Below are 8,942 nucleotides of genomic sequence, written 5' to 3' on the forward strand. Positions count from 1 at the left end.
TTCTTTCTTTATTTTTTTTTTTGGGGGGGAGAGATTTTTGCTATAGGGCGCGCGCGCTCGCCAGAAAGACAGAAAGTGAGAAATCACACTCCAGGGGGGATGACCACACAGCAATCCCTTCTCCTCCGTTCTCCTCCTGAGATCCTGGGCATATACACACATGCGCCCAGCGTGAGTTTAAGCCACCAGGTCCGGGACTCGAACCACAGTCAACTACATGGGAGTCCAGCGACAACCATTATGCTAACCCCTGGTCCCTCCTGAAGACCTTTTCTAAGCTCTCCCGCTAGCATTTCTAGAGTGTTTTCTTTGCTCCATCACTTGTACTAAACTTAATAATGTCGTTCAGTTGATTCATAGGCAGTGACTTGATCTCCCCAGTGAAATCTCGAGAGTCCAGGGCCCCATTCTGACTTCGTGCTCCCATTAGTGCGTAAGCAGAGGGTAACACTTGCAGGGGGTGATAGGGCAATGGTGGGAAGGCCACATGGTACGACTTGGCTCAACTCCCCCATGGCTTTGCAGGTGAGGCAGCTGCAAGAGGATGCGGCCCGCCTACAGGCGGCGTATGCAGGTGACAAGGCCGACGATATCCAGAAGCGTGAGAACGAAGTCCTGGAAGCATGGAAGGCTCTTCTGGATGCCTGTGAGGGCCGCAGGGTGCGGCTGGTGGACACGGGGGACAAGTTCCGCTTCTTCAGCATGGTGCGTGACCTCATGCTCTGGATGGAAGATGTCATCCGGCAGATCGAAGCCCAGGAGAAGCCCAGGTAACAGCCCTAGCATGAGGGAGAAGGAGCTGCTCGAGTTGTCTCATACATACTGTTGCCAAGAATCAAGGACCAATGTTGTCAAGCCTTCCCTGGCTCTCCCTCCACCCCACCTCCTCTTCAACACTCACCCAAACCTTGCTTCCCATAGCTAGAGATCTCAGGCTTCGAGCTGCCACGTACCTTGTGCGTAGCTAACTCCATCTTTGAAGTGAGATGGTTTCCCAAGTTTCTTCCTGTGTCTACTTGTTGCATTAGAAACCAATCTATCTGTTTCCATACACACTAGTAAAGGTGTCAGTTACCCTCAACATCTGCTTTACTGGTGTCCCTGGCGTCTTATTTAATTGCTCTGTGTCTTCCCTTTGGTTTTGTTTCATGCAGTGCAGTAAAAAGAAGTTAATAGATGAATAAGCAGGTACATACATAACCTCTGCCAACTGCCGCCCCCAGTGCAATTGAGAAACGAACTGTGCTGCAATAGAAGAAAACTTTTATTTTTTTAACCTTTCATCTATTAGAGTAGTTGTATCTCCCAGATCAAAGTTAGGAGGTTTCAGTCCTTGAGAAGCTTTCGCAGTTCTGCTAGCTGTTGATTTCTTAAGCTGATTCCCACTCCCAAGTATCCTTCAGATCTGAATAGAAAAACTTTCAGCCACTCTCAGAATATACAGCCTGAACTTCGAGCAGGTCACCGGGATATGATCCAGCACCTGTTACTGCCTCGGTGCCCTCTCGAAGAGAGTTTTTCTCAATTGCATTTCAGAGAAAAGGTTTGAACAGGAATCTGGTTTTTCTCGTACCCACCTAGCAGCCATTTTGAATTATTCAGGCACACCCACCAAGTAAAAGCAGCCTTGTCTTAAATGGTTGTGCAGCAGGTCCTGAATTCTGCTGCCATTGTGCTTCAGCTCCTGTGACCAGCCTGAGCTCAGACCGAGTTAGACTTGAGCAGTTAATGAGGCCCTCAGATTCCTTCAAAACCTATCGATTTATTTGAAAAGCTTACTCTCTTAAAAGAATACATTGTTCATCTGATTTTAGGGATGTATCATCTGTTGAACTATTAATGAATAACCATCAAGGTATCAAAGCTGAAATCGATGCTCGTAATGACAGTTTCACAACCTGCATTGAACTTGGGAAATCCCTGTTAGCAAGAAAACACTACGCATCTGAGGAGGTAGGATATACTGCTTCGCTTTGGGACTAGGGGGTGGGGGGTGGAATTCATTGGGTATAAAGACGTAAAATAACTGTGTGTGTGTGTGTGTGTGTGTGTGTGTATACCTAGAAATACATAATCAGTTACATACACATGTGCACACGTGCATATGCTTACGTGCATTCCAAAACTCACCCTCGCTGTTTTTCCTGTGTGTCTAGCATAGGGTAGGTACGCAAAACTACAGGTCCAGAGCTGGTAAATGTGTGCCACAAAAGACCATTTTCGAAGGCCTCAGGTTGAAAAATGGCCTCTGTCACTTCCTCCATCAGTTCCCCTGGATGCTACCCCATCTCTGTCAATCCGCGTGTGCTCCAGACCAGCTGCTCTTTAGTTAGGTGGTTGCGGTTTGTGGTCAGGGAGATGATAGTAAAAAGTAAATTAGTTCTGCGTGACTCCTTCACAGGAGCAGATGTCCCCTCGAGAGGCCGGGGCTTCGCTCGTTAGCTGCCCCTTTCCTCTCAGCGTGCTTGCTGCAGGGAGCCCCAAACACCAGTGGGATCCAGTGCGTTCTGGGCCTTCTCATGACAGAGCAGCTCTGGGCAGACCCCACCTTCTCAGCCCTGCTGGAAGGGAGCCCTGGGGTTATTTAAGCTGAGCAATGGTCCCTACAGAAAGTATATTTTCTCATAGGAAGGAATCCATCAAGGGAAGGCAAAGAGGATGCCTGCATTCTATCAATAATAAGATGTCTCTGGCTTCCTTCTTTTCATACAGATCAAGGAGAAGTTACTGCAGTTGACAGAAAAGAGAAAAGAAATGATTGACAAGTGGGAAGACCGATGGGAGTGGTTAAGACTGAGTAAGCACACAAAACGCTTTGTTTATCTCGCCGCTCTTTGTGGGTATCTGTGGGAAGCATGCATGTTTATTTTCCTGCTTTAGTTGACGGGATAGTGTCACTTGATTTCGGGACTTTTAATACTTCTTTTTTAATGCTATCTATTTCAACATTTCATGCTAAATATAGCTTTTAGGACACTCCCTGTGGCATATTCATTGTTTCCCATTCCATCGTTGATGTCAGTGTTGTTCATGGGATTTGAGTGTTCTTTAGAGATGACATAGGGATGGCAATTAGGTGTCCCTCTCATGAAGTATTCTCAGGTGGACAGTAGGCCTGATTAAATATTATATTGAGTGTTCTTAGTGGGGGGATTGGTAGCATAACAGAATAAAAACTGACACCTATTAAGGTTTTGCAGAGACCGAGGTATTGTTTTAAGTATTTCTTTTGTGTTTTTCTGTTTACTTTCCACAGTGACCTTGTGAGTTAATTTCTATTTTTAGTCCTCATTTTATAAAGGAATATGTGAATCAACATAGGATTTATAATGGGTAGAGGATTTCTTTAAAAGAATTATTTAATTAATTTGATTTATGAATCATTAGTAGTTTTTTTTTAATTTGCTGTAGAGCATGTTACATGTGTGAGAGAGAAAGAAAGTGAGAAAGCGAGCCTCTAGATCTGGGATTCAAACCATAGTTGACCATGTGGGAGTCCAGCATATTAACTACCATGTCACCTGTTGGCCCCTCTAATGGATAGCATTGGCAGTAACATTTCACTATTAGCATAAACACTAACAGAAGGCTGATCCAATCATGACATAGCATATTTTGCCACTCCATATGGAAGGCCTGTCCTTATATTCTAGCCCCATTCATACACCCTGTGGGTGCTCATTAGAAGCTGAAGCCATACTGCCTGTCCTGCAAGATGTGTGGATGACCTAGAGAAGGCAAACCTGTGGGACCCTCCTTAGAAATTCCACATTTGACCATTCTTTGCATGAGCATTTGGTCTGGAGCAGTTTCACTCACTTCAGTGAAACCCATATCACACACGGCGGTCTGGACATCAGGTGTACACCACCCAGTGGCGATCTGTACACCCAGTGGCGATCTGCACCATCTTCACCTTGAGGAGCTGACACGTCCCTAGTGCAGAAGTAGCATCTTCTCCATGTGGCAGTTGGGGGGCGCTGAGGTGCTCACAGGAGACAGCGGCCTGTTCCTGCAACACTAATGCTGCCCACAGTCCATTTAAAATGTGCTAGTGTACTTTCCTGTTAGAACAGTACTCTTGGTGTGTACACGTTGTGAACCTGAGCAGCCCCAGGCATCACTACACAGCACTGTGGAGATGGGTGTTAGCAGCAGTGTGAGGTCGAGTGGCGCAGTGGTCCTTATCACATGGCGGAGCACAGTGGGACACCACAGAGGTCTTACTCTGCCCCTACGTTCTGTGCTGCTCCCATATCCCCTCCCTCTCAGCCGCCCAAAAGAAACTACCGCCACTCAAAGGGTGCCTTCCAAGTGGCTGCTCCATCGACGTGGTGAGCTGTGTGTCGATGGTGGGTTCCTTCAGGGCTTTGTGGGCTTATCTCACTGAAGTAGGGCTGAGGGAACAGAATACACACTCTAGACCTGCGCTGGCTGATACTATTGCTTCCAAGATGTGCAGTATGCCCTGAAGTATAAAATGCACACCAGATTGAGGGAAAAATGTAACAGAGCTGAATAAGTTTTATACCAGTAACATGTTGAAATGATCATTTTTTTATATATCAAGCTAAATAAAATAACAAGATTAAATCCTCCATCTTTAATGTGGCCATCAGGAAGGGTAAAGTTGTGGATGTGGCTGACATTATGTTTATGTTGGGCTGTGCTGACCCAGAGCAGTGGACTGGTGGTGCAGATAGTTGCCACTAGAGGGTAGCAATGCCTGCAAATGAGTCCACTCTGCTGGCCACACCCACTCACTTACTCTTGGTACCCTGTAGTTTTGGAGGTCCATCAATTCTCAAGAGATGCCAGCGTTGCCGAGGCCTGGCTGCTCGGACAGGAGCCATACCTATCCAGCCGAGAGATAGGCCAGAGCGTGGACGAGGTGGAGAAGCTCATCAAGCGCCACGAGGCATTTGAAAAGTCTGCAGCAACCTGGGATGAGAGGTTCTCCGCCCTGGAAAGGCTGACGACAGTAAGTGGCCTCCAGATGCTGGGGGGCTTTGCCTATCATCCCTCATGGGTGATCTTTTCTTCTGCTTGCCTGGCAGGCCATACACAGTGGCTTGAGTTTTGCAAGCAGCAAATATCTTCTTGCTCTCTTGGAACAGGGCTGCTACTGCCTTTGTCACCTCCTAGGCTTCTAGGTTTATGATCAAGAATAATAACTTCCTGCCTGGGAATTGTATTGGTGGCATTTGTTTTTCTCTTTTGATCTGCCTTTTTCCCCATATCTCAGCTTTGGTTTCATGGGGCACGTCCTTAAAATTTTCTTCAGAACTTCAGAATTGAGATTCTCGTCAAGTAGTAGCTCGATCCTAGGCCGCTGTAAATTCCCATTCCTTATGATCTCTGCTGCCAGCATAAAGGCTTTAGTTAGGTTCGTGCATGCATGTTTCTTCGCCCAAGACTTTTGCACTGCTAGTAGAAAATATCCTTTACAGTATTTTATCAAAAATAGTGCTTTATCTGATTTCTACAGTTCTAGGGATTTAAAATGTGCTAGTGTACTTTCCTGTTAGAACAATATTCTTGGTGTGTGCGTGTTTCTTGTGAATTGACTTGTTTTCAGTTAGACTTTACTGTAGCTTGAAAAACAAAAAGAATTATTTATTTAATTCCATTTGTTGTTGTTATTTTTTAATGTGACCAGATAGAGAGAGAAAGGGAAAGCTTGAAAGCAAGCCGCCAGGTCCGGGACTCAAACCACATTCAGCCATGTGGGAATCCAGCACCTTTACCACCTGCCACTTGCTGGCCCCTTCTGTAGCTTTTTAATATGTTACTTGGGTTTGGGCTGAACACAGATCCCAACCGTAGTGTGCCTGACTTCCTTGAGAATCACTGCCAGCCCTGAACCTGGTGTTTGTCCATGTTCTCACAGGGAGTCCAGCTTGGACCTTCAGGTTTGAGGGCTTTCCTCCTCATCACGTTTGGGAGCTGCATGTTACTTTAGAGCATAGACCCAGTCTTCAGGGGCATACAGGCAACTCACAGGAATACTGCCAGCCCCAGCTTAGACCTTCATTTCCTGTAGCTGTGGGTTGTAGCTGCAGTTCTTAGGAACCTAATGCCATCTTGCTCTGAATGTTGGGACTTCCAGTTGTCCATTACGATTCAGTGTAAAAGGCTGGACAGGAGGACCTCCTGGGTTCCTAGAACCCTTTCCCATAGGAGTTTGGGACCTCACTGAACATCACCCTGTCCTTCCTCAGTTGGAGTTACTGGAAGTGCGCAGACAGCAAGAGGAGGAAGAGAGGAAGAGGAGGCCGCCTTCTCCGGAGCCAAGCACAAAGCTTTCCGAGGAGGCCGAGTCCCAGCAGCAGTGGTGAGTCGCAGGACATCAGGGGGCGGGAGTCTTAGCTTTGGTGGCAGGTGAGATTTTACAGAGCATCACTTGTGAGTCTGCCTTTGCTGGGCCTACCCATGTACCTTTGTTAATTATTTCCATAGATTGTTTAGAATCTACTGCCACCTGTGAAAAGTACTTTGAGGACAGAGGCTCGTCCACAGTCACTTAGCTATCTAGGTGACAGAGTGAAGTGTAGACAGTGCCCTTTCTGATGTCCATGTGCGCACACATGTGAACACACACATACATATTCAGAACTTCCATGATTAAGTGGATGGAGTGAAGCACCCCAATTTCAAGCTAGTGGTTTGGTGCTGATCCTTTTTGAAAGTTCTGGGTGACTTTACATTAAGGGTAAAAAGGGTTCTCTGTTTCCCAAAGACTAATAATTTGCTGTAGTGAGGACTCTGTAACCTTTATCGCTGCCTTTGCTATAGAGTGGAGGTGGGGCATTCCTTAGACTTATTGTCTATCTAGAGTCTCTTTGGAAGTTTCAAAATTTTTAAAAATTATATTATGTGAAAGAGGGTTGCTTATGTTTGTCCAAGAGAAAGCTTATAATAAGATTGAATGATGTTCTCTCCCACCCTCTCTTATTTTTCTCTTTCTCCTCTTCTTTTTGTCCCTTCCCTTTCTTCCTCTTCCCTCTTCTATCTTTTTGCCCTTCACCCAACAGGGATACATCAAAAGGAGAGCAAGTTTCCCAGAATGGTTTGCCGGCTGAACAGGGATCTCCACGGGTTAGTTACCGCTCTCAAACCTACCAAAACTACAAAAACTTTAATAGCAGACGGACAGCCAGTGACCAGCCATGGTCTGGACTGTGAAGTTCACTACCATTTATCAAGAAACACTCTTACAAATCCTGTTGGTTTTGACTTTTTGGCTTCCACTTCACCCAAAGTGTTAAAATTTTAACTTAATTCATAGCCTTCCTTGGATTCATATCTGTTTGCGTTTAATTCATGTTTGAGTCTTTTAACTGATGGATGTTTGGTTACCTTAACTCGGCATACTTTTTTGTTTATTTATTGTGAGCTTTTTACTTTATTAAGATTTTACAGCGAAACCCTTACTTGAGTAATTGAAATTAAATGAGATTACAGCATAATGAAGAAGAAAACTAGAATCTGAACAGGTACGACACATCCAGTGTATACTAACAGGGCACAGTCCACTGTTGTAGCCCCCTCTACAGATGCTATTAACCTGCACTAGGTCATGAGTAACTAGCAAAGCCAGTAGCTGAGGGAGGAGACGTTCATATACTGAGATCAGAACCTACAGTCAGCTGTGTAACATTCCATGAAGGATACATTCACTTGTTTAAGATGACAAAAAAAAAGGTGGGGAGGGCTATATCTACCTGGAAACCTGTTTTAATTTTTGAGGTAGAATCCCCAATGTTTCAAGACCCTCGGGTCATTTATTACTTTCTACAAACAGTTCTTCCCATCCTTTTTCTGCCAAGTCTTGAACTGAGAACTGGAAGCTGACCTGCAGCAGACTGCAGTGGCCTCGGGAATAGAGTGCCCACTGCCTGCTGGCTCCACCTCTGTCTTACCACCGGGATTCAGGATGTGGCAGGTGACAGCAGTTCTCAACGTGTTTTGGAAGCCTGCTTACCAGGCTTCCAGGCCTTCCCATTCAGTCAGTGACTTCGGGGTGTCAAACTGTTTTAATTTTTCAAACGAATGGAACAAAAGCCATGTGGTTCATCCTGATTACTTGAATGATGCGCTTGGTGGACCGTGCCTGGGAGCACTTGCTTGCCCCCTGGCTTCAGAAGTCATTTTCGTGTCTCTGTAGACAGAAACTCCATTGTATGTCTCAAATGACTCTTACGATTCGTAGTTCATTTCCTCGAGACTTTTTGTTCTCTAGTAAAGAGTATTTTATAACAACATTTATCAGTTACCAGCAGAGACTGAAAATGTTTTAACAGAAATCCTTTTCCTTAGGAGTCAAAGCTGATGAGAGGGGATTTCCTGGTACTGATAATAACAAAACCAAACCAAACCCATATTACAGCAACGCCTTGAGAGACATTCACTTGCTCATTTGCCATATGTAGCTGTGTTAGTGGAATCAGAAGCCTGTTTTGATATGTGTTCTCCATGAGTTAAGTCTGATTTGTCTTTTCATTTCATGATGCATGTCTTTTTTTTCTTTTGTCAGGATAACATCATATAGCATCTTGTTTGTTTTTTCTTATCTCTATGTACATATCTATCTACTTGTGACCGTAGATGGGTATATAGATAGATGCCAAGCTTCTTATGTTCTGGGGGTAGTGTGCACCATTATTGGGTCTCTGCCTTAAACACACCAAAACTCATTTTAGCAGAACTGCAGCCTTGCCTGTGGTCCCTAGAGAGCCCTGACGTGTTTCTGGCTCTGGATTACATTATATGTGTCATTGATCTATATGTATATATGTGACGTTTCCATATATATATATATATATATGTGTTTGTGTGTGTGTGTGTTTAAATTTTGTATCATCAGGACTGATACCCAATTTTATGCTTTTTGTATTCAGAAGATCAAAGCAAAAAAAAAAAAACAAAAGAAACACATAAGC

The 8,942-nt window shown here is 44.8% G+C and overlaps 1 protein-coding gene across 1 annotated transcript in view; it reads left to right on the forward strand.

Moving 5' to 3' along the window:
- SPTBN1 (spectrin beta, non-erythrocytic 1) overlaps positions 1-8,625 on the forward strand; it is a 111,436-nt gene extending 102,811 nt beyond the window's left edge. The window contains exons 26-31 of the mRNA XM_006159031.3: positions 526-770; positions 1,815-1,953; positions 2,713-2,797; positions 4,785-4,981; positions 6,222-6,334; positions 7,035-8,625. Of these exons, the coding sequence (XP_006159093.1) occupies positions 526-770; positions 1,815-1,953; positions 2,713-2,797; positions 4,785-4,981; positions 6,222-6,334; positions 7,035-7,185 (930 nt within the window). The 3' untranslated portion in view covers positions 7,186-8,625. The remainder of the gene's footprint in view (positions 1-525; positions 771-1,814; positions 1,954-2,712; positions 2,798-4,784; positions 4,982-6,221; positions 6,335-7,034) is intronic.
- Positions 8,626-8,942: the final 317 nt, after the last annotated feature.

This window comes from Tupaia chinensis, unplaced genomic scaffold (genome assembly GCF_000334495.1).
Source record: "Tupaia chinensis unplaced genomic scaffold, TupChi_1.0 Scaffold000622_1, whole genome shotgun sequence".
Classification (NCBI taxonomy): domain Eukaryota; kingdom Metazoa; phylum Chordata; class Mammalia; order Scandentia; family Tupaiidae; genus Tupaia; species Tupaia belangeri.